Source organism: Girardinichthys multiradiatus, chromosome 19 (assembly GCF_021462225.1).
Source record: "Girardinichthys multiradiatus isolate DD_20200921_A chromosome 19, DD_fGirMul_XY1, whole genome shotgun sequence".
Classification (NCBI taxonomy): domain Eukaryota; kingdom Metazoa; phylum Chordata; class Actinopteri; order Cyprinodontiformes; family Goodeidae; genus Girardinichthys; species Girardinichthys multiradiatus.
In genome coordinates, this window is record NC_061811.1 from 918,714 (window position 1) to 944,838 (window position 26,125).

At 43.5% G+C, this 26,125-nt stretch overlaps 1 protein-coding gene across 1 annotated transcript in view; it reads left to right on the plus strand.

Moving 5' to 3' along the window:
• syt14a (synaptotagmin XIVa) overlaps positions 1–24,525 on the plus strand; it is a 29,993-nt gene extending 5,468 nt beyond the window's left edge. Inside the window, exons 4-8 of the mRNA XM_047345529.1 lie at positions 8,795–9,066; positions 9,143–9,592; positions 10,447–10,636; positions 11,093–11,149; positions 19,448–24,525. Of these exons, the coding sequence (XP_047201485.1) occupies positions 8,795–9,066; positions 9,143–9,592; positions 10,447–10,636; positions 11,093–11,149; positions 19,448–19,761 (1,283 nt within the window). The 3' untranslated portion in view covers positions 19,762–24,525. The remainder of the gene's footprint in view (positions 1–8,794; positions 9,067–9,142; positions 9,593–10,446; positions 10,637–11,092; positions 11,150–19,447) is intronic.
• Positions 24,526–26,125: the final 1,600 nt, after the last annotated feature.

Here is a 26,125-nt window from a genome sequence, read left to right on the forward strand (position 1 = left end):
TATATTAAATATTTGACAAAACACAATAAACCGTAAAAAATCTCCCGTTCAGTTCGGGGGATTGCTGTACCGTTCGGTTCGAGGGATTGCCATACCGTTCAGTTCGGGGGATTGCTGTACCGTTCGGTTTGAGGGATTGCCATACCGTTTGGTTTGAGGGGTTGCCATACCGTTCAGTTTGAGGGATTGCTGTACCGTCCGGTTCGAGGGATTGCCGTACCGTTCGGTTAAAGGGATTCACATACCGTTTGGTTCGAGGGATTGCCATACCGTTCGGTTCGATTGATTGCCATACCGTTCGGTTCGATCGAATGCCATACTGTTCGGTTCGAGGGATTGCCATACCGTTTGATTCGAGGGATTGCCACACCGTTCGGTTCGAGGGATTGCCATACCGTTCGGTTTGAGGGATTGCTGTACCGTTCGGTTCGAGGGATTGCCGTACCGTTCGGTTTAAGGGATGGCCATACCGTTTGGTTCGAGGGATTGCCATACCGTTCGGTTCAATTGTTTGCCATACTGTTTGGTTCGAGAGATTGCCATACCGTTTGATTTGAGGGGTTGCCATACCGTTCGGTTCGAGGGATTGCCATACCGTTCGGTTCGAGGGATTGCCATACCGTTTGATTTGAGGGGTTGCCATACCGTTCGGTTCAAAGGATTGCTGTACTGTTCGGTTCGAGGGATTGCCATACCGTTCGGTTCGAGGGATTGCCGTACTGTTCGGTTCGAGGGGTTGCCATACTGTTCGGTTTGAGGGGTTGCCATACTGTTCAGTTCGAGGGATTGCTGTACTGTTCGGGTCGAGAGATTGCTATACCGTTCGGTTCGAGGGGTTGCCATACTGTTCGGTTTGAGGGGTTGCCATACCGTTCAGTTCGAGGGATTGCCGTACTGTTCGGTTCAAGGGGTTGCCGTACTGTTCGGTTTAAGGGATTGCCATACCGTTCGGTTCGAGGGATTGCCATACCGTTCGGTTCGATTGATTGCCATACCCTTCGGTTCGAGGGATTGCCATACCGTTTGATTTGAGGGGTTGCCATACCGTTCGGTTCAAAGGATTGCTGTACTGTTCGGTTTAAGGGATTGCCATACCGTTCGGTTCAAGGGGTTGCCGTACTGTGCGGTTCGAGGGGTTGCCGTACTGTTCGGTTCGAGGGATTGCCGTACCGTTCGGTTCAAGGGGTTGCCGTACTGTTCGGTTTAAGGGATTGCCATACCGTTCGGTTCGATTGATTGCCATACCGTTCGGTTCGATTGATTGCCATACCGTTCGGTTCGTTTGATTGCCATACCGTTCGGTTCGAGGGATTGCCGTACTGTTCGGTTTAAGGGATTGCCATACCGTTCGGTTCGATTGATTGCCATACCGTTCGGTTCGATTGATTGCCATACCATTCAGTTTGAGGGGTTGCCATACCGTTCGGTTCAAAGGATTGCTGTACTGTTCGGTTCGAGGGATTGCCATACCGTTCGGTTAGAGGGATTGCTGTACCGTTCGGTTCGAGGGGTTGCCGTACTGTTCGGTTTGAGGGGTTGCCATACCGTTCAGTTCGAGGGATTGCCGTACTGTTCGGTTCGAGGGGTTGCCGTACTGTTCGGTTTAAGGGGTTGCCGTTGCCGTACTGTTCAGTTTAAGGGATTGCCATACCGTTCGGTTCGAGGGATTGCCATACCGTTCGGTTCGATGGATTGCCATACCGTTCGGTTCGAGGGATTGCCATACCGTTTGATTTGAGGGGTTGCCATACCATTTGGTTCGAGGGATTGCTCTACCGTTCAGTTCGAGGGGTTGCCGTACTGTTTGATTTGAGGGGTTGCCATACCGTTCAGTTCGAGGGATTGCTGTACCGTTCGGTTCGAGGGATTGCCATATCGTTTGATTTGAGGGGTTGCCATACCGTTTGGTTTGAGGGGTTGCCATACCGTTCGGTTTCGAGGGATTGCCATACCGTTTGTTTTGAGGGGTTGCCATACCGTTCGGTTCAAAGGATTGCTGTACTGTTCGGTTCGAGGGATTGCCATACCGTTCGGTTCAAGGGATTGCCGTACTGTTCGGTTCGAGGGGTTGCCGTACTGTTCGGTTTGAGGGGTTGCCATACCGTTCAGTTCGAGGGATTGCCGTACTGTGCGGTTCGAGGGGTTGCCGTACTGTTCGGTTTAAGGGATTGCCATACCGTTCGGTTCAAGGGGTTGCCGTACTGTTCGATTCGAGGGATTGCCATACCGTTTGATTTGAGGGGTTGCCATACCGTTCGGTTCGAGGGATTGCTGTACCGTTCGGTTCTAGGGGATTGCCATACCGTTCGGTTTGAGGGGTTGCCATACCGTTCAGTTCGAGGGATTGCTGTACCGTTCGGTTCGAGGGATTGCCATATCGTTTGATTTGAGGGGTTGCCATACCGTTCGGTTCGAGGGATTGCCATACCGTTCAGTTTGAGGGATTGCTGTACCGTTCGGTTCGAGGGATTGCCGTACCGTTCGGTTTGAGGGATTGCCATACCGTTTGGTTCGAGGGATTGCCATACCGTTCGGTTCGATTGATTGCCATACCGTTCGGTTCGATTGATTGCCGTACCGTTCGGTTCGATTGATTGCCATACTGTTCGGTTCGAGGGATTGCCATACCGTTTGATTTGAGGGGTTGCCATACCGTTCGGTTTGAGGGATTGCCATACCGTTCGGTTCGAGGGATTGCCATACCGTTTGATTTGAGGGGTTGCCATTCCGTTCGGTTCGAGGGATTGCCATACCGTTCGGTTCGAGGGATTGCCGTACTGTTCGGTTCGAGGGGTTGCCGTACTGTTCGGTTTGAGGGGTTGCCATACCGTTCAGTTCGAGGGATTGCCATACTGTTCGGTTCGAGGGGTTGCCGTACTGTTCGGTTTAAGGGATTGCCATACCGTTCGGTTCGAGGGATTGCCATACCGTTCGGTTCGATTGATTGCCATACCGTTCGGTTCGTTTCATTGCCATACCGTTCGGTTCGAGGGATTGCCATACCGTTTGATTTGAGGGGTTGCCATACCGTTCGGTTCGAGGGATTGCTGTACCGTTCGGTTCGAGGGGATTGCCATACCGTTCGGTTTGAGGGGTTGCCATACCGTTCGGTTTGAGGGGTTGCCATACCGTTCGGTTTGAGGGGTTGCTGTACCGTGCAGCACTGAAACTAAAAAGCAACAGAAGCAGTTGCAGCTTTCCTGTTTTTCCAAGTGATGATCTGGAACATGATTAATCATTGTAATCTTGGACAGCATTTTGGTGTTAGAAGTTGTTTTTGTGCTTGCGGATGTCTCACTGTTTTTTATCTTGATGCTAACGTCGGCCCTGCTGACCCTGTCCTGACTGTATCTTTTGGTTTGTGTTCTTCACATAAATCCTGCACTTCTTTCCTCATTCTTGCCACCTTCACAGAAGACCTCTGCAGAAAAATCACCAACTTGAATGTGAAAGAGCTGCCAACTCAGTTTCTGTATGTGAAAGATGAGAGGAATTCTTGACTAAATTGCGACACATATTTTAACAGCTACCTTCAGTTAAACACATCTCTCACTCAGACTCACACCTTGTTCTCACATCCAAACTAAAATATTGGATTTGTTTTTCAGATAAACAGCTAAGATGCTGCAAAAAGCCAAAACCGTTTTCATTATTTCCTCTGACAAGCAGCAACAAATGTTCATCATTATTTTAACTGCTGCTGTTTAATTGCTTACCTTACAGTTTCTACATTAGATGGCGCTCATATGGAGGAGGTTATGTTTTATAAGAACCTTGATACGGCTGAATGAATCATCTATGATGATTCTGAGTTGGAAATTCATATTGTATTTATTCTGCTGTTTCTTTCTTATATTATTATTTTGGCGTTGCACCTCTGGCCGTTAACTTTTTTTTTCATAGACTTCTTTGAAATATGTTCACATGATACTGATGACTTCTTTTTATCCAGAGGATTTTATTTACTTTGTCTTACAGGGATTTCTGTGTTTTTTGTTGTTTTTTTAGCTTCGCCATTTTTTATTTTGTGTATTTATGTATGAATTTTTGCTCCCTGGCAGAATAGACGATTATCACTGGGACATTTGTAGTTAAATAAAAGCCAAAATATGCCAATAATCTTGCAGGAGCCAATTGTTAAATAACAAAATACCTTTTGGGCCCTTTTGAAGTCAGCGACATGCAGAATCATATCTGTGCTTAATAAAACAGTGTTGGCTGTTTATGCTGGATTATTCCTTTATAAAATCTGTATTGTGCTGAGAGCTCAAGTGTACTTGGTAAAGGAGCAGCTTCACAGAAAATATCTATCCTCTTTGATAATTGGCGAACATTTTGGGGAAAACCTGGTCTGATCCAGAGAGACGGCATCCATCCCACTTTGGATGGAGCAGCTCTTCTTTCTAGGAATCTGGCCGAATTTATTAGTTCTCCAAACCTCTGACAACCCAGGGTTCAGACCAGGAAGCAGGGTCATAGTTTAACACTCCTCTCTGCAGCTTCTGTACTGCTACCCACCCATTACCCTATTAAGACTGTGTCTCGCCCACGGCCAAAATTGAATAGATTAAAAAATAATAAAAGGAGGAAGCCATAAAAATCTCATGGAAATTAACAACTTCGACTGAACAGAAAAATAAAACTATTAAATGTGGCTTACTGAACATAAGATCTCTCTCTTCAAATACTTTGCTAGTTAGTGACCTGATTTGTGACAATCAGATTGATTTATTTTGCCTCACAGAAACCTGGCTGCAGCAAGAGGATAATGTTACTATAAATGAGTCAACAACTAATTATTTAAATTTTCACATTCCTCGAAATACTGGGTGAGGAGGAGGAGTAGCAACCATCTTTCAGTCGGATTTATTGATTAGTCCCAGACCAATCAATAGCTACAACTCTTTTGAATATTTAATCCTTAGTTTTCCTCATCCAAATTGCAAAGCACTAAAACCTCTTCTGTTTGTTGTTTTGTACCGTCCACCAGGCCCTTACTCTCAATTTTTAGATCCGTTTTCAGACCTTTTATCTGATTTAGTGTTAAATACAGATAAAGTTATTATAGTGGGGGATTTTAACATTCATGTTGACACTGAAAATGATAGCCTAAATATAGCGTTTAATGCTATCTTAGACTCAATTGGCTTTGCTCAAAACATTAACAAACCTACCCACCTTTGTCTTCATTCTCTGGACCTTGTGCTGACATATGGCATTGAGTGTAAATACGTAACAATATTTTCTCATAACCCTGTCCTGTCTGACCATTTCTTAATAACCTTTGAGTTTAATTTAACCGAGTTCTCCACACCTGAAAGAAAATGTCATTATAGTAGATCATTATCAGACAATGCTGTAACAACCTTTAAAGAATCTGTTCCACTTTAAATTTCCTCAGCATCACCAAACTACCAGCAGAGGGAAGCAGTTAAACTTTCACCCTTTCAGAAATTGATTTTCTTGTTCATGGTGTTACTTCCTCATTGCCAGGTGTATTAGACCAGTGTTTTTCAACCCTGGTTTTCAAGACAATGCGACAGTGGAAAGAAAAACTTAACAGGAAGAAACCTCCAGCAAAACCAGAACCAGACTCAGTGTGAGCGGCCATCTGCCACGACCGACTGGAGGTTTAAGAGAACAGAGCAGAGACACAAAATTTAGTAAGTCACTTTGATCAAGCAAAGGTTTCTTAAGTAAAGGTTTAATTACAGCTACCTTAAAGGCCTGTGGTACTTCTGCCTTTCACATTTTACTTTTCCTTCCCATAGAAAGTACTCCTGGATCAGTGCTTCTTTGTTCTCTTTGTGTCTCTGCTCTGTTCTCTCAAACCCCCAGTCGGTCGTGGCAGATGGCCGCTCACACTGAGCCTGGTTCTGGTTCTGCTAGAGGTTTCTTCCTATAAAAAGGGAGTTTTTCCTCTCCACTGTCGCTACATGCATGCTCAGTATGAGGGATTGCTGCAAAGTCAACACCAGTGACTGTCCACTGTCTCTACATGCTCATCCAGGAGGAGTGAATGCTGCAAGTCACTGACTGGATGCAATCTGCTGGGTTTCCTTAGATAGAAAAACTTTTTATCCAATTTGAATAAATAACTGAACCTGACAGTTTGATAGTTAGAATTAATTGGAATGTATGAACCTGACTTAAAATCTGAGTGATTGGATTGAACTGACTTGAGACGACATGTTGTGAATTGGCGCTATAGAAATAAACAGAACTGAAACTGAATTGCTTTAGGAAACGCAGGAAGGCAAAACAACCTAGTTGAGAGAAGATGAATGTCAGAGAAGAGAGGCTGGGTTAGACGTGAGCAGAGAGGGTAACCATCCTAATTGGAAGGCTGGAGAAAAGAGTAGTGCCTTTACACAGCAGCTTCCATCACATCAGCCGCCCCCGGCTCAGTGGGAAAAAGCAGCTCAAAATGGATTTGCTCCTTTTATCAAGCCCTCCATGACACTGGGTTAAGACTCGTTTGCCTCTATCCTGCTGCTGATGTGTGAAACTTTGAGCTGGTGTCTCGCTTAGATTATTAAGAGGGAAAGTTTCAAGAACTCAGCAGAGAGCTGGAACAATGTGTCGGAGGAAATTACATCATCACAGTGTTAGTGCTTTTCTAAAAGTTAGGAGGCAGCTGAAGAAGAGGTTTCTTTCCCCCCAAACTTGTTATCTTCTTCATCTTTTGTTTTCTTTCTTGTTTTTTGGAGGAGCCAAGATTTAAAGCTTTCCTTACCAGCGTCCTTCGGGGAGGATTTTCATTGGCTGCTCAGGTTTTGTTAATCCTAAACTTACACAGGAGGAAAGATTTAAGAATGCAGCCGACATCGTTAGTCTTTGTTTATGCAGCAGGAACGTTGAGCACAGTCTTTGCCTTCTAGCAGCTCAGTCATTTATAAAGGTGAGATATGCTGTTTCTTTACAATGTTTTAATTAGACTTTTCTCAAAGTCTGTTTTATATTTGAGAGGCCATGCAGCAGAAACTCAACTGCACAAAAGTATTCACACTGATTTTGCCCCATTCCACAAACTTCAATGTTTTATCGAGATTTTCTGTGACAGAACAGCAGAAAGCAGACCAGAACTGTGAGGTGGAAGGAAAAGAATTCATGGTTTTCTGCAGTTTCTATAAAAATAATTCTGAAAAGTGTGTATCTTTATATTCATCCCCCATGAGTCAGAACCACCTTTGGCTGCAGGTCCAGCTGTAGGTCTTTTGGGGAATTCTTTACCAGTTTTGAACATCTACAGACTGACAGCTTTTGTAAAACAGCTCAAACTCAGTCAGACTGGATGGAGAACATCTGTGTTTTAAAACCTTGCCACTGATTTTCAGTTGAATTTAGGTCTGGACTTTGACCAGGCCATTGTAGCACATGGATATGCTTCGAGCTAAACCATCCATTGTATCTCTGGCTATATATTTAGGGTGGTTGTCCTGCTGGAAGGTGAACCTCCACCCCTGTTTCAGGTATTATGCAGCCTCTAACAGGGTTTCTTCCCGGATTTAGCTCCATCCACTCTGACCAGCTGAAGAAAGCACCCTGCATGATGCTGCCACTACTGCACCTTCTCAGCTCTGCACACATGTAGATTTCGCTCTTATTCCTACATGATCACATTGATTCCTACAGTAAATTCATAAATATAATTTTTAACCCCACCCCTTTCCAATCAGTTATAATGTAAAGTCTAAAATACTAAGGACATGTCAAACCAACTCATTAATAAATCCTTTATTGTATTTGGGAAAACACGTAGACCAGCTAGATCAGGTTGATCATGGAAACTGCTGCAAAAGAATGATTCAAACTAGCTCAGTCCAGGTTTGACTGAGAAACAGTAACAACCCGCCTGTGACAATACTGCTGATCCACCTCCTGTTTGAGCGGTATTGGAAGATTTAATTCGTACTTCTATAGCATTTTATCAAGTCCCCAGAAACCCCAAAGCACTTTATACTACAATCAGCCATTCACCCATTCATTCTCACACTGACAGTGGTAGGCTACAATGTAGCCACAGCTGCCCTGAGGCACACTGACAGGAGTGAGATACGCTTCTTTAGGCAAATAACACTCCAGGATGAAACGCTACAGCATACAAAATCTGATTACCAGATAAGTCAGGCTGCCACAGATGTTTTGGCCTCGTTAAAAACTGCTGCTGCATGATGCCGCAGCTCAAACATGCCATGCAGACTGCACATGTGCACCACGGCTAATGAAGATCACAGTAAAAATAATCCTTACTGTCAGTTAAAATGCTCACTCTGGACAGATGAAGATTCACTCACCCTGGCATGCAGAATGCTAGAAACGTCATCTGATGGTATGACCTGTGGTGTGATTATCTCTAGCATCACTCACAGAAAACTGAAATTGAATTCCCAGAATGTCAGTTGATTCTTGAGAATGTAACAAAATAATACATGGATGCAGTGGCATCATGGGAAATGTAACATACCCGGTCCAGACGCAGCAGAACACTGAGAACATCCACTATTCAGGATGGGAGGACATTTAAAGCAATACATATTTCAAACATATTCCACTGAATCTGTTTCATCCCCTCACATTTAGACCTGGGTAACACATTTCTACACCAGGATACATGACAAGACAGCAACTTTAATAAAGACTGTATTAACTGAAATGTCTTGGGAAAGTTTTTGTTGTCACTCCTTTTCGTGTTTAACTTCACAGGAAATACAGTAAAATGAGCCTTACCTGGAACACTCCCACCTACTTTGATGGAAATCTGTGTAACCAAACTCTCCTCCTCCCAAACCAGCAAACTGCATCCAGAGGATGAGGAGAACGCCACCCCTGGATGAGCTTCAGCCACCTCCCTATCAAGATGAGAACGGCTCTCCGAGGATGTCCTGCACCCTGTCAGACCTCGGCGATGCCAAATGTGATCTCTCCCAAACCAGCGGCAGCCCACACCTGTCCTTTGGAAAGTGTCTCAGTGAGGCCAGTGATGGTCAAGAGAGTGAAGGTTACCTTAACAAAGGTTACGAGGAGGATGTCCCCAGTGACAGCACGGCTGTCCTCAGCCCAGAGGTACATACCAACACTCTGCATGACAGAGAGAGTATGATGTTTCTGTTGGACCTGAACTTCCCACTGGTTTTTTTAGGACATGTCAGCTCGCGGGTCAGCTGTGCAGTTCCCAAAAGGCTACGAACCAGATCCCATCGCAAAGTACGGCACCCTGGACATCGTGTTTGACTACGACTCAGAGGAGCAACAACTAACCGCGACCATCATGGCAGTAACTGATCTTCCCTCCATTAAACGGACAGGAAACATTTCCTGGCAGGTCCATCTGGTACTGCTGCCTACCAAGAAACAGAGGGCAAAGACGGGTATCCAGGGAGGCCCCTGTCCCATCTTCACAGAGACCTTTCATTTTAGCCACGTGGAGTCAGAGATGATCAGCAACTATGCCATCCGGTTCCGCCTGTACAGCATGCGGCGGATGAAGAAGGAGAAGGTGTTCGGAGAGAAAGTGTTCTACCTCACCAAGCTCAACCTTCAGGGCAAAATGTCTGTGCCGGTCATATTAGACCCATGCTGTGCTCTCCCGGTAAGGTGCATCAAAGCAGGGCTTGGTTTTCAACACATTCACCTCAATAACTGCTCCTTTTGTTGATGGATCATTCATCCTATTGGATAAGGACTGCAGTTAATCCTTGCACAGCTTCAGAGAATATGAAGATCGGACTTAGGTCCAGGTTATGCAGACTGGCTAAATCTGGCAGATGTCTTATCTTCAGTTAGTGCGAATCCAATGGATCTGGTTGAGATCAGTGATTTTCATTATTGAAGAGCTGTAGATCTACTGTTGAATGTGCAAAAATATAAAATATACTGATTTTATCTGTAAGAGTTGTTGTTTAAAACCAGGGCAACATAGATGTTATATTTAATCTGAGATTTTCAAGATAAGAGTCTCATTAGAATGGGAGACATTTTTATTCTTTAATTGGAGTTAAACATATAGGTCAAAATATATAAACCCTGACCCAGCCTGTGCCAATAAATCAAGGGAATCACCATAATAACCAGTGACACTTTCTAAGTTTATGGTTCTCACTCAGCAGCTTTTCTTTATGAAATGAACCCATCATGGCTGCCCTCAGACTCCACTAAGTCTGATATTTGTCTTTTCATCCTTCTACTTTGAAGGGTAAACAGGAAGGGGCTTTTAATATTAGACTTTCACATTAAAGCTTACAGATACTTCTAGGACTAGGATAATTTGATACATGCTGGATTATTGGCAGTCTCTGCTTTAAACTCTTGACTTTCCCCTGAAATGTTCAGATTGTTTTTGAGATAAGACAGTGATAAGAACCAATAATGATGAACATTTAATTTTACATGATGAATTTTTGATACTCAGTTGCGTTTCCTGAATGTCTGCTAACATATTTTCAGGGCGGTGAATCCCAGGTCAGTCTCTCAGATATGACGTGCAGTGAAAGCGCCTCATCATTCCAGTCTGTCAGTCAGACTTCCACTCCAGAGATCTTGGTGGGCCTGGTGTATAACGCCACAACCGGCCGCCTCTCGGTGGAGGTCATCAAAGGCATCCACTTCAAAAACCTGGCCGCCAACAAGCCACCCAGTAAGCTTCCTAAAACGTTTGCTTGTTTATTTGTGGAGCTTTGAGAACAGAATTTTGTAGTATAGGACATGTTGACCCTGTGGAGATGTTTGATGAACGTCCGATCCTTTAGTTCATGCTTGTTGAGTTCTTTGATCAGTGAGACTCTGCTTTGCTTTAGCTTCTTTAAGAAAAGATGGCTGCCAGTATCTCTCCTGCTTTTCAGTTTTCTACCAGTTTTCATCAGTTTTCCTCATCAGTCTCCTAAATCAACTACCAGGACTTTCAGCAGCAGAATCCAACAGAAATTCACCTCTTGGGAACTTTGTGTAATGTCTTTTAACAGTCTGACTCTTTTTTATTTCCCTACATTCCATCTTTAGTAAAATCATGTCTGCTCCTAAAATTCTCTTCTTACTGCCTTTTTGACATCTTGGTCCGCTGTTTTTCTTACTGCTGTCCAACCCTTGTTGTCAGATGGGCTGTTCTGTTGTCTGAAACACTTGATAGGTGGACAGGTTTATATTATAAGAGGTGAGTCTCCGTGCCTGGCCAAAGTCAACTGCTGTTGGTGGTAAATCCTGAACCTTGTTTGTGCCTTCATGGATGCTGTTTGGACATTTCACAGACATTTTCTGTGCTCAAGAAATCTTGTTAGCGTGTTTGTATAAGACTATATGTTTTGTTAGATTTCAATTGTGCCTTTCTGTTTTACATAAAAATAACCAAATTGAACTGAACACACCAAATTGTGGAGAAAAGGCTTAAATGTAATTTGGTTTTTAATAATAATAATATTAGTTCTACCAAAAGGTTTGATTCGTTTCAAACAAACACATTAAAGCTGCAGTAGGAAGTTCTGAAAAAACTTCGACTTAACCTGAAAGTTTGACCAAGCAGACCTTCCAGGTCCCTCCCTCCACACCCTACAGCTCCTCCCCCGCTGCTTCGCCCTCCACGCCCTACACCTCCTCCCCCACAGCTCCTCTCTCCACGCCCTACACCTCCTCCCCCACAGCTCCTCTCTCCACGCCATACAGCTCCTCCCCCACACCTCCTCTCTCCACGCCCTACAGCTCCTCCCCCACAGCTCCTCTCTCCACGCCATACAGCTCCTCCCCCACACCTCCTCCCTCCACAGCTCCTCCCTCCACGCCATACAGCTCCTCCCCCACACCTCCTCCCTCCACAGCTCCTCCCCAAAGCTCCTCCCTCCACAGCTCCTCCCCCACAGCTCCACCCCCACAGCTCCTCCCTCCACGCCCTACAGCTCCTCCCCCACAGCTCCTCCCTCCACGACCTACAGCTCCTCCCCCACAGCTCCTCCCTCCACGCCCTACAACTCCACCCCACAGCTCCTCCCTCCACGCCCTACAGCTCCTCCCCCACAGCTCCTCCCTCCACGCCCTACAGCTCCTCCCCCACAGCTCCTCCCCCGCTGCTTCGCCCTCCACGCCCCACAGCTCCTCCATTAATAGCTCCTCCCCACAGCTCCTCCCCCACAGCTCCTCCCCCACAGATCCTCCCTCCACGCCCTACAGCTCCTCGCCCACAGCTCCTCCCTCAACGCCCTACAGCTCCTCCCCCACAGCTCCTCCCTCCACGCCCTACAGCTCCTCCCCCACAGCTCCTCCCTCCACGCCCTACAGCTCCTCCCCCACAGCTCCTCCCTCCACGCCCTACAGCTCCTCCCCCACAGCTCCTCCCCCGCTGCTTCGCCCTCCACGCCCCACAGCTCCTCCCCCACAGCTCCTCCCCCACAGCTCCTCCCCCACAGATCCTCCCTCCACGCCCTACAGCTCCTCCCCCACAGCTCCTCCCTCAACGCCCTACAGCTCCTCCCCCACAGCTCCTCCCTCCACGCCCTACAGCTCCTCCCCTGCTGCTTCGCCCTCCACGCCCTACAGCTCCTCCCCCGCTGCTTCGCCCTCCACGCCCTACAGCTCCTCCCCCACAGCTCCTCCCTCAACGCCCTACAGCTCCTCCCCCGCTGCTTCGCCCTCCACGCCCTACAGCTCCTCCCCCACAGCTCCTCCCTCAACGCCCTACAGCTCCTCCCCCGCTGCTTCGCCCTCCACGCCCTACAGCTCCTCCCCCACAGCTCCTCCCTCCACGCCCTACAGCTCCTCCCCCGCTGCTTCGCCCTCCACGCCCTACAGCTCCTCCATTAACAGCTCCTCCCCACAGCTCCTCCCTCCACAGCTCCTTCCCCACAGCTCCTCCCCCACAGCTCCTCCCTCCACGCCCTACAGCTCCTCCCCCGCTGCTTCGCCCTCCATGCACCACAGCTCCTCCATTAACAGCTCCTCCCCACAGCTCCTCCCTCCACAGCTCCGTCCCCACAGCTCCTCCCCACAGCTCCTCCCCCACAGCTCCTCCCTCCACGCCCTACAGCTCCTCCCCCGCTGCTTCGCCCTCCACGCCCTACAGCTCCTCCCCCACAGCTCCTCTCCCACAGCTCCTCCCTCCACACCCTACAGCTCCTCCCCCGCTGCTTCGCCCTCCACAGCTTCTCCTTCCACAGCTCCTCCCCCACAGCTCCTCCCTCCACGCCCTACAGCTCCTCCCCCGCTGCTTCGCCCTCCACGCCCTACAGCTCCTCCCCCACAGCTCCTCTCCCACAGCTCCTCCCTCCACACCCTACAGCTCCTCCCCCGCTGCTTCGCCCTCCACAGCTTCTCCTTCCACAGCTGGTTCCCCATAGCTCCTCCCTACACAGGTTCTCCCTCCACTCCCCATCTCCACAGCTCCTGGTGTTCTGGTTAACGTATAAATAGGTAAACCTTGATTACTCAGCATCATGGAAGCTGACAAGTTCTCTGGTTTGTAGTTTTTTCATGTTTTAATAGTCTAACTGTAGCTTCAGACAGTATATTTAATCAAAAACCTCTAATTAATAACCCTAAAACATGATCAAACCTGAACTATTTGTAAGTAAGTAAAATCTGGCACACATTTAAATTGAACATGAACAGATTGGGTGTCAGGAACTCATCCATGAAGATGCTTGCTTGTTGTAAACAGCGTTGCTGCATTTTTTAACTTGTATATCCTGTCATGCATGAAATCAGTTACCATTCCCACCTTATTTACCTGTTGTTTGGTCTTTTTTTCATCGTGCCACTCTGAAGTCATATTTTCATTTAAAATCAATCCAGTTTGCAGGGTTCCTACACAGTCTGGAAATCACTTGACAAGTATGGAGTTTAATTTGAGTTTTTTCCTGGTCTGAATAAGTATGGAGAAACACAACACATTGAATAAGATGTCTCATGTTTTATAAATTATATTACATTTTAAAAACCTTTTCTAAACCTTTTTTTCTAAACCTTTCTTATGGATTATGAGACAAAAACGGACATAATAGGTTTGTCCTTCAAACTGGTTCCAGTGCTGGTTCAGATTCAGTGTTGGGTTTTAACAGTCGTAGGAGCATGAGCTTCACTTAGGTTATGTTAAGATTTGGTTGTTTCTCACTATGCAGCATGGTTATAAAAACTACACCAAGTATCCTATGAATTCATAGGAAATGTTTGGATGTTAGAACGGGAACTATTTTAAAATTGGGCTAGTTTCACTTCACAATCTGGACATCTGAGTCTGGAAATTAATTTAACATTAAAGTTAAAATGTGTAGAAACCCTGACATGGACAGTTTGACTAAACCACTTTAGCATGCTTTAGGTGGGGTAGTGGTCCATGCATGTTTCTGTAATTAGATGTTGTCATCAGAAAGCTCATCTATATATTGGCAGTGATCAATATTCCATTTCTCTTTGCTGGTAATTTTCTATTTATTTTCAACATGAGAAGAACATCAAACACGTGTAATTTCTGCTAATCTGTTGCTTGTTTTTTTGTATAACATTTTTATTTTAAACTGAAAAATCAAAAATAGTTTTGTTGTTTTTTTATTGCTGGTTTCTAATGAGGACATTAAATTACCAAACATGCATGAACCGGTGTTCAGCACATGACTCATAGAAAAGATAGTCTGTATTGCACACACACACTGTCCTCTCCTTTCTGGAGCATCTTACTTGAATTTACAAGAGACTAACTAATAACTAGCTGCCAGATTCTGTTTGTGCATTCCTGAAAAGCACCTCCACAGTCGTCAAATAGTACCTAGAAAATAGTCACATCTGGTAACGCTGAAACAACCCTTTGTGCAAAAATACTCACCAAGGTCTTGATTGACTTTGTGCGTCTCACAAAGTGGGAGAAGCGAGACGTGGAGCAATTTCAAAGCTTCTTTTCTGTCATTTCAAAACAGTAGCGAGCCGACGAGTCGAGTCAATCACCAGCCACAGCCCCTCTCATTCAGCAACAATACCAAAGAGCCCTGCATCAACGCTACTGACCACTTAAGGCATCCACGGCTCTACGGAGCCCATTCAGCAGGAGTCAAAAAAGAAATCAAGGCTATTTTTTTCCCTCTGCCTCTATGTCAAAGAGAGCAACTGAATGTGTGATTCAAGGCGGCGAGCTCGACGTTGGAAAGCAGCTGGCACTCGACAGCATGAAAGCCTCAGCAATTCATTTTGTACACTCCCTCTTAGACAGGAGCAGAATACGCAGCATTATTGCAGAGAGCGGCTGCAGACGAGGGGCGAAACACTCACAGAGCTATTGTGATTGCCATTCTTGCTAGTTTTTCCTTTCAGCTCCATTTATGAGTTCAGTTTGTGTCACGATTTCTGCTTGGAAATGGAGGAGTGCAAAAAGGAAACGGTGAATGGCAAAATCGCTTGATGTAGTTTTTTGAGAGTTTTTTGATTTGTTCTGAATCATGGTTTTGTAGGAACATGAACATGTCCAAAAAGGAGAACAGGTTCGAAGGAAAAGGTGGTGAAAATATCTACATTTTTCAAAACTTCTAACAAAATGTTGTAACAGAACGAGATTCATCTTTATATCTCATTTATATCTCATTTGAACTTATTTACTTCATAGGTGCAGCTATGTGAGCTTATGTGTTTTCTATTTGGTTAAAAACAAATCTGACCTTTATGTCTGTTGCTTATTTAAAAACAACAAAGATTAACCAAAATACTTTTAATAATAATAACAATAATAAAAATAAAAATAATAATACATTTTCTTTAAAGGCAGCTTTCAGGGCACACAAGGTCACCTTAAAAAGTAAAAAGCAATAAAAGTTAAAAAAATCAGATTAAAAATCAGGAACCACATAATAGGACCGTGGTGCTAATCATGGTAAAAATGCTTGTTTGAACAGATGAGTTTTCAGCCGGGATGGAGACAGAGTGAAACAGGAGGCACCATGAGGCTGATGGAGGCAGCTGACCTAAGAGACCGGGAGGGAGTATTAATGTGGAGGAGGTCAGACAGCTATGAAGGAGCAAAGGAGGAGGTGATGGATGGCCTTAAATGCATAAAGCAAGATTTTGAATTCCAGGCGATATCTGATCAGCAGCTAGTGGAGCTGTTGAAGTACAGGTGAAATGTGACTGGTGGGTGATGTTCTGGAGATGGCCCGGACAGCAACGTTCTGGACTAGCTGGAGTTTATAAGTAGATTTGTGGGGGAGACCAAAGAGGAGAGAAATACAGTAGTCCAGGCGAGATGTGACCAGAGTGTGGACCAGGATGGCAGTGGTGGCAGGAGTGAGGGACGGGTGGAGGCGGTTAATGTTGCGTAGGTAGAAGTAGGCGGTTCGGGTGATGTTGTTAATGTGGGTATGAGATAGAGTACTGTTTTACCTTCTTTAACTTACCTTAAATTAGCTTAGCTTATTTAGCTTAACTTGCCTCAGCTTAGCTGATCGTAGCTTGACCTTAAAAGTCTTTAGCTTAGCTTTTAGCAAACAATTCATCCTGGCTCTGTTTGGTTGGTGGCTGACGCTCCAAGGTGGGCCACCTGTCGATCCTTTCCCAACCGGTTTTATTCAGAAGTAACGGCGTTTCCAAAAATCTCTCCAAGCCTGGAGTCCATTCATCCGCCCTATCTTGGTGAACTCCAACATGTGACATCTAAATTGTGTTAAAGGGCAAATTAACACACATTAATCTAGGTCATTTTTCCCTAACTTTTAACTAGCCTGAACTTAGCGTATTTTAGCTTGTCTTATTTTAATTTAAAGGGGAAATCCTTCCTTTCCCCCTTAAATCATCCAGCTGTGGTCTAAATAAAGTGGAACTGCAGTTTTTTGGTCTGAACTCCTTGTTCTTGTAGCTCCTCAGGCTCCTCTTTTACCTGTTCTGAGGAGCGTCTGAGAGCAACTCGTTTTGGTGCCGTCTCTTTAAATGCTGCTGAGGCACTTCGCACCGCGCCCCCCTCCAGGTCAAAGATCGCTCCACTTTGACCACTTCGGCCATTTTTGTAGTTTAATAACAATTATCTAGCGGTGCAGAAGCAAGAGAAACACAGCAAAACAATGCTAAAGTGTTTATGTAATAATAATATTAAAACACGCAGCACGGTTCTGTCCTCCAGGAGCTGAAAGCAGCACACAGCACCAACATCAGCAGAAGATCCGATACTGCTGCTATCAGAACCACGGCCAGGACGTCACATCCACACAATAAATTCATGTCTAAAATAAAGTTTGTTGTCATTTTAGCGTTATTTGCAGCTTATTGCTTTGCTGCGTCCGTCGTTTCCAGAGACAGAAGGAACTGAGCCCTTAATCAGTCTTTCAGCAAATCCTTCTGGAGGAGGTTGATGAAGAACTCGTCCTTGAGGAGCTTCATGCAGACGAAGAGGAATTTCTCCACTGATGTGGGAACATTTCAATGAAAAATAATGAAACCTAACGAACTGAAAAATGCGACCTAAACAGAATATAAAGAAATCTGCAGCACCTGGAGAGACTAAAATAAACTTTTCTGCTCTCCTACAGACTCCAATTGCACAACTACATGGACTTAAAGACAAGAACGTGGATTTTGCATGATATGTCCGATTTAAAGGATTTCTCCAGGTTGTTTTTCCACCTAAAACAAACATAAATGAACAACAGCAACTTAAATATTGACACATTTGGACAAACATAAGTTTTAATCCCATTTTGAGCCGGATGGTGAAGACCCTCCTCCTTACCATATATGGACAATGAAATTGCAGGAGGATAAAACCTACGATGCACACGGAGATGAAGAGGTTAAGATATTTTCCGTGAACAAAATCCATGCTGTTTGTTTTGTTGATTATAAGCCAGAGGTTGTTCTGCTGTTTTGAAGGAACTTCGAAGAACACGTGAATAACCAGGAACTGATCGATACCTGTTACATCTCCTCCCCTCAGCTTCCAGGGTCCAGTTCAGTTTAGCTCAGAGATGTTCCACAATCCATGTTAAGCAGACCAGCATGCTGCAGGTGAATCTGCAGGTGTAATAATCCATCCTGTTATCCTCTGAAGAAACGTTGAGAAGGAAGAGACGAAGGGGCGAGTAGCTGCATCAGCAGAAATGATCAGTGCTGAGCTCCAAACTAGCTGCTAAAGGCCATTAGCCAGTAAATTTGTTTATAATCATTCCGTCTTATTAGAATAAACTACCTTCTTATTAGAAGTGCCATGTGTACAACTGGAATGCCTTTCTCCCATTACACAGCCCTCTGTTGGTAACTTTAGGCATGTTTTTGGCTACGTCTGTTTCAGAGTAATATATTTGTTCATTTTTCTTCAAAACCAGAAGACTGACTGTTTAACTTGTGTCAAAATCTTATTCTTAGGGCAAAAACACACAAAATTCTGGAAGAGATTCATAGAGATATGGCCTTTAATTTAGCCGGTCTAGCTGTGATTGCAGCTAAACTACGACCTGATCATCTCATCTCATCTCATCTCATCTTATCTGATCCTTTGTTTTGCATCAGTTAATTTTCACGCCACGTCTCCTCAGAGCTACTGAGCAGAAACAGTAGAAGATCAAATGAAGGACGATGCTTCGCTCAGGGCCTACAGCAGGTCTTTAGGTTTTTCCTGTTTCTTAAAGACATGACTTTCAGACACTGGCCTCACATTTCATTAGGCATCCACTTGTCCAGATTCATCATTTTTGGGTCACAGGTGTCCGATACGTTGTTATGGTCAGCTATGAGGACTTAACTGAAAATAAGTAAAAGGCAGCCAAAGTTCAAAGAAAAAACTCAGGACGACTTGAACATTTGATGGAGACCACTAAAAGATTACAGACGCCTGGCTGCTTGAATCAAAAATAGAAAGTATTGTGGTGTAGTTTTGCACAATGCTGTGTGTGACTTGTGTCGTAGATGGAGGATGTTTTGGGAAACTGTCGTAGGCTGTAAAAGTCTTTGCTCGAGACGTGACACTGTGTCAAAGTCAGAGGAAAGAATAGCAGCTCCTCGAGGCACTTCCTGAAATAATTAATTTTAGCAGAGCTCCTCTTCTTCTGACTCCAAGCCGACTTGAAAAACTGCTCTGTTTTTATCATTTAACATCATCTGCTACTTCAGGTTAGTCGTGCAGCAGTTGCGTAGCAACAGGAATAAAGTAACCCTCCTTGCATCCTTTGAGTTCTTGCTCTGTGTTATTGTGAACACTTGTAGCTGTGCTTTGTGTTTGATCAGGAGAAAACTGCATCCTATGTGGTCATAATCTTATACATCAACTGCAGTGACATGATTTCAGGAGCAAACAGTTTAGCAGGAAAATAGGTCACAGTTTGCTGCAGAGGAATTTCACTCACGACAGTTTGTGTTCTTCTGATTCTAAGGGAATGCATGAGAAATAATCATTGAGGATTTTACATAAAGGATCCGCCTTTCCTCCTATATCCTATAAATACTTAGTTTTCTGCTCTATAAGCCTAATATGTTCTGTCTTATGGACCTGCTTCTTCTCTAGATACCTACGTTAAGTTGACCCTACTCAACTCCATGGGTCATGAAATGTCCAAGTGCAAGACGTCCATCTGCAGAGGTCAGCCCAACCCGACCTACAAAGAGACATTCATCTTCCAGGTAGCCCTGTTCCAGCTGTCTGACGTCACGCTCATCCTCTCCGTCTACAACAAGCGCAGCATGAAGCGTAAGGAGATGATTGGCTGGATCTCTCTGGGCCTGAACAGCTCTGGAGAGGAGGAGCTCACTCATTGGACCCAGATGAAAGAGTCCAAAGGACAGCAGGTCTGCCACTGGCACAGTTTGCTGGAGTCGTAACCTTCACGCAGGATGGAATAAGTTGCAGTTCAGATTTATCCCAGATGGACATTAAACAGAGGTTGTCCCTACAGATCAGAACTGCCTAATGGCTGTTAGGAAGAAAGAGCTTTGGCTGCTCAGCTTTGTGTTTCGTCTCTTGCTGGTAAAATTCCTGAGAGCTACAGCTTCAGATCGAGCTCCACCAGAAAGCCTCCTGGTAAGCCACTGAGAAGGTCCTGAGCAAAAAATGGGATTTTGTTGAACATCCCATCCTCTCCACTAAAATATTCTTGCACTTATTTTATCGAGTTTGTTTTCTTGGTAATGTCCAAATATGAACAGAGTCTTAATCCACTGCTACAGTCCAGGAGAACATTCTTACTGACTCCCAAAGCTACATGAAGGCTGAAACCCTAAAGATGTTCTGTCTTAGACCCCAGTGTTTCCCAAAGTTGGGATCAGGAAGGTTGGGTTGGACACATTTGGTTCTGAGTAATCAAATTAATTATTAGTTTCTAATACCATGATTTCTGATTAGGATTAAACCTTCGGCATACATGAACAATGAGATGGCCTGTTTGCAAATTTCTATGCCTCAACCAGCAATAACTGATGTTGCAGGTCTCTTCTGCTGATATTTTGCAGGTTGCAAGCTGAACATTTAGGGGACTGTTTCTGTAAATGTTGGAAGGCCAAGCTACAGACCCATTCAGTAAATTAGATGATTGTTGAAAAGTTCATTTATTTCAGTAGCTGAACTCATTAAGTGAATTATGTAGATTAACTGTACACTAACATGCTTGCAAGCCTTTATTTCTGTTAATTCAAATTTTCTGCTACATTTAAGATTAGAATATTACATCAGACCAATGAAAACAGCTTTTTTTTAATACAGAAATGTAGGCTTTTTGAAATGCATGTTTTATACCTGCTTTAATATTATTTAAAAAAAACTCTTAATCTGACAAACAATCCTCATCGGAAGAACATATTCTAATTTATTGAATATGACTGTAGATAGGAGAAACCACTAAAATGTGCAACTGACTGGGAGGTCTATTTCAGTAAGTCTTTCCAGAAATCCAAACCACAGTCTAATGCAGACCTAGAAAACACACACAGATCAGTCCACAAGAGGAATATAATATAATAATATATATAAATATATTCATACTGAGAGGCTAACAAGTTTTTGTTCAGTAGCAAATTATGACATTTGTCATTTTGTGTAATGACAAATGCTTTTATAATGAGATGATAATTAATCGACTGATTGATAAAAGCAAACAAATATTATTGAGGAGTGTATAGAAAAAAACAATAATCGATGACGTTATGGATTACAAATACTATTACATTGTAACTACATGGAAGTAATAAGATGTTAAGTGATTCATTGTTTGATAAAATCATATTAATCATCTGCTAATAATATGTAAATACTAATATTGTTACTATGTAACTACCTGTCAGTAACTGTTTATATTAGGATCTTAACAGATCACAGTAGGTTCCATTAATATAGTGTTCTTACCATGTTGTTAACATATAGTTACAGAGCAAATCACAGTAATTAGAGTGAAATATAGCAGAGTAGAAGAAGAATAGAAATCTTCTTTATTGTCCCTCAGATGTTCCAGCAGGAAAGTGGAAGGCAAACTGAAACAAGCAGATTCACATAAAGGTAAAAAGATAAAGAATAACCGACTGTAACAAATATTACACAGCTATTAAAAATTGAATATCCTGATTAAATAAATGTGCAACTGAGTAGGGGGTATTGTAATTATACACAAAATAATAGTAATAATAATAATAATGTATAATTGTGCATAAAAAACAGACTGTTTACAAGATATGGAAAGTTGCTCAAATAACAGCAGGGATGTGAACAAATCTGTGCGTCACTCTAATAATGAAAGAGAGCAACCTTAATACTACAGGAGGCAGGTTGTGATAGTACAGTCACAAACAACACATCTTTTATGATGGTGACTTTTTCTGTTAAAACCGAAGGTATAAATGTAGCATTAACCTAAAAAATAGATCATAGTTAAAAGAAATCAAAAGGTCATAGGTCATAATAACCAGGAACCATGAAGCAACTGATTTCATACATGGTAATATTAACAGAGGTAAGGAAACAGCTGTGGTGGGACAGAATAAGAAGGAGTCTGTGGACCCGTTCTTGAAGTATCATCAATGACATGAAGTTTAAACTCTTGTTACTGATTCATTGTAAGGTCCTACAACATGGACATTTCTTAGGTACTTATATTATATTACCAACTTATTACATGTTAATCACTTAAGTATTACCTCTTTGTTACATCTTATTCCTGAGCTATGACAGGAAGTACCACCAAACTATTGAATATTCAGTAAATTTAGGATCTAAAGACCAGATTTTAATATACGGGAAAATGAATATGGGGCTAAATGTGAAGTTACCAACTGATGACATCACAGCGCGCCTGCAGAGTTTGTGCATAAAAGTGGATGGAAGGGTTCTGGACTGTTGCTTTATTTTAAATGACTTTATGTTCCAATCTGAACTGCTCTAAATGCTGAGTGTGCATTTTGTGCCTAACGTGAAGAAAACACTGTTTGTAAAAAAATGTTTGCAGGACCAGTGACCTTTACATGAGCCTTTCACAGTACCAGATCATTTTGGAAAACACCAAGTTCAGGACAAACTGTGTGTTGTGAAGAAATAAAAATGGACCAGAACGTCCCAGTCAACAGGTGAGGGAGAAACCCACCTTCCACTTGCTCTGGTGCTATAAAACCAGTTGTGGCTGCACACAGGAGCCTCTGCCTTATGTTTGGGTGAAAATGGCCCCACCCTCAGAGCACACACACCTGCATCCACGATCACAGGAAGCACAACCACTGCAGCCACGCTAAGCCTCACTGCGGGGGGATCTCAAGCCAACTAACGAACCAGTTTCCTTCTGCAGAACATCCGCAGGTTTTCATTCACTTTACTGTGCCTGTGGTAGTGGTCAACACCCTCTTTGTGCTGTGTTTACAGTGTGTGTGTGTGTGTGAACACTTCCAACTGCATTAGAACAAAAACAACACCTTTCTTGATTGTCCAGCCTGTACTTTATATCAGTGAATGTTTCTCATCTATTTTGCATCAAAAACAACTTAACAAGAATGTGTGAAGATTGTGAGAAATCCTGCTAAATCTTCTGGGTTGCTTCTGCATTTTATTCAGCGGGAGCGAGTCGGCTCAGGTTGTATTAATGCTTCTTCCTGTAAAAGCAGAGAAGGATGTGCTGGAGACCAGCAGAGCTCAACTGTAAAGCTTATTGGCAGTGAAGCACAGACCTGCTGGTTGGAGGTTCATTGTAACCCATTTATATCAGATGCTTTCAGTAAAATATCAGCTGGAGTCTGATGGCGTTAGGAGGTTAGCTAAGCTGCATCTGGATGAAGGACAAAACTTCTGGAACATCTTTAAATAATGGTGGTGGAGGACTGATGATGTGGGCTTGCTCTGCAGCCCAAGGACCTGGGTTCCTTAGAATCACTGAGTGGACCATGAACTCTTCTGTCCAACAGCTGAAGCTTGGTTGAAACTGAGTCATGTAGGCAATGAAGCAACATCAGAAAAATGATTGGACCCAAAGTCCTCCACAGCGATGTGAGACTGATAAAGTCAGACAGAACCCACTGCTGCTGAATGAGGTTCTACAGGCTGCTGGATCATGACATTAATCGACACAGTGGTTCTGTTTTGGCTTCTTCTTTCTTTAAGGGATGAAAACGGTGCTGAATCTGTTGTGTGATTTTATAAAATGAGTTTAGAAGTTAGTTGAGGTTATGCTATGAGTGGGTATACTTTCTTTTTGGTAACAATGTAAGAATCCTGAGAGAATTTTGTGATTTGGACATAATTTGGTCCTCATGCGGATCAGTAATAACAGGTACCAGTGGTATCGGAGGCTGTGCGTCCAACAGTCAGTGTAAATAAGCACAGAGGATGCCTTGTAGATGAATTAGATGTGGTTCCAGCTCTGGATGGAGATTGATGGAGGTCCCACTCTGGTGGTTTGGTGCAGATGCCCTGCATGTGTGGAGATCTTCAGCTAATGAAACCAGCTTGGTATCACTGGGACAGAGCATCATAGAGATTATTAATGCCTGACCTCTGACCTCTGGACCTCTTGTCCGGGTTGTGTACTGTTTTTGTCAGTGAGAGTATTTTTATTTAAAAGCATCGATATTTTTGTAACCCTCTGTGTTTAAAAGCAGCTCCACCTGCAGGTAGACTCCAAGATTAATTATGGTTCCCAGAATAATTTCAGGAAACTTTGTTCTCTTAGCAGGTGGTATTTTTTTCAGCAAATGTTGCACAAAAAGAAATTGGTCCTTGAGGAGATAACAACAGATTAAATGATGTGAAGGTCCCTCATATGTCCATGATTCTGTGTTGGGGACCCGTTTAAACTCTGAAGGCCTTGATTCATGTTTTCTTCATCTTTCACATGGATGGAGCAGGTTTCTCTGTTTGTACTGTGGCTAACAGTTCACTCTGCTGATTAGTTTAGATCATTTAAAGCTGGTCTTAACTTGTTCTTGTTTCTTTGGGAACTACCTTTGCCTCAGATGGCATCGTTGCCTTAATGTTTTCAACTTCTGTCACTGTGTCTTAACATGCCTGTAAATGTACTTTCTCTGGTAATTATGGCTGAGTTTAAAAATGTTTTGAATTTACAACAGTAAGAATTTCTATGTGATGATGTTACTGATTAAAAACGTTAAGAGACAAAATCTTGTCTGACCATCCTCGTTCTTCCTTATATGGTCATATGCATTATCTTGCGCTGCTGGAAACCATCCAACAGGTGACGCAGCCATTGCAGTTTGTTGTACAGTCACGATTAAACGTATCTGCAGCAACGCAATTGTTGTGTATCAGGGTTTAGTGAGGCGTGTGTTCCATGTGTTTGGAAACACTGAGCAACATCTACCTGCAGGATCCTCTGAACAGTTTCACATGCAGCTGAAAAAAATGTTTGCTGCATCACCATAAACTTCATGCTGAGATGTTCAGCTGCAGAGAAGAAACTCCAGGACCTCCAGCCAGCTGCAGTACTGTCTCCTTAGAATCATGATGCCACCAGTGCAGAGCTTGCTTAGCAGTAGGTGGGTGTGGACGCATCTGTGCGACAAAATGTTTAAATCACAAAATGCAACATTTGGATATAAAAAAAATCCTTTCTTAGATGAGTTTCATTTTTAAACTCTTTAAGGTCTTCACTGGTGTACCCCTGGTCTTTGATCTCAGCATCATTTTGAAATATGACGAATAAAAGAAATAACAAGAAGATTACAATTTATAGCGCTTCTCCAAACATTCCTCATTCACGCCCAGAACTACAGGGCTTAGAAGGAGAAAATAGAAGATTAGATTCAGTGGCTGCTGGCGAATCGGAGAGGAAATGCAGAACAGATGAGAGGGATCCGCTCCCTTCCCAACAGATCAGTTCAGTTTTAACCCGTGAGAACTGAACTTTGAACTAGTTCTTGTGAACAATGTCCTCATTACAGAACCTTTATGTCCACTACAGTCACCAAGCAGCTCCTCACATTATGGAAATCAGGAGAAGGAATCAAAAACGCAGACATGTATGGCAAGCTGTTTGTGTATTTAGTCAATTACCTGTACGTCTACAATCACACAACTATGCTGTTGGTCATGCTGGTTAAACCTATGGAGTCAAGTCTTCTTACTAGTAACAGCTAGAGGATGACTGAGGACAAGTTAGTCCTCAGTCAGGACTCAGGACTAGTCAACACAAATTCTGCTTTCTGCGACTAACCGACCCTAAATCTGAGCACTTGTAGATCAGTCACAACTGACAATGTAACTAGTTGACCAGTAGAGGTAAAATCATTAGTTAAATGAGTTTAAAAACCCCTATTTCTCTACTAGTTAACCAGCTGAAGCTACAGATATTTATGAAACATTTAGTACATCTAAAATCTTCAAACATTCCCTCAGCATGATGGTGCCACCACTGTGTTTCACAGAGAGAAGGATGAGTTCAGTAGCCGACGAGTGCAAACACGCAGCAAAAGGCTAAACGAGCGAATGAACACACAAACACAAAAAAACAACTGCAAGTTACAAAACAAATGCAAAGGAAAAATGCTGCAAATAGCAAAAATAACTGCAAGTTCAGAAAAGCTGCAAAACTAGCTCCACAAAAATAAAATAAAATAAAACTGAATATAATTATCAGCTGGCAGGTTTGTAGCTAGCAGGGATACAAGCAGTTGTTGCATTAAAGGGGATTTTATTTCCATAAATGAACTGAACTGAGCCGAAATGAAATGAATAACTCTGAGAACTATTTCCAACAGTTTC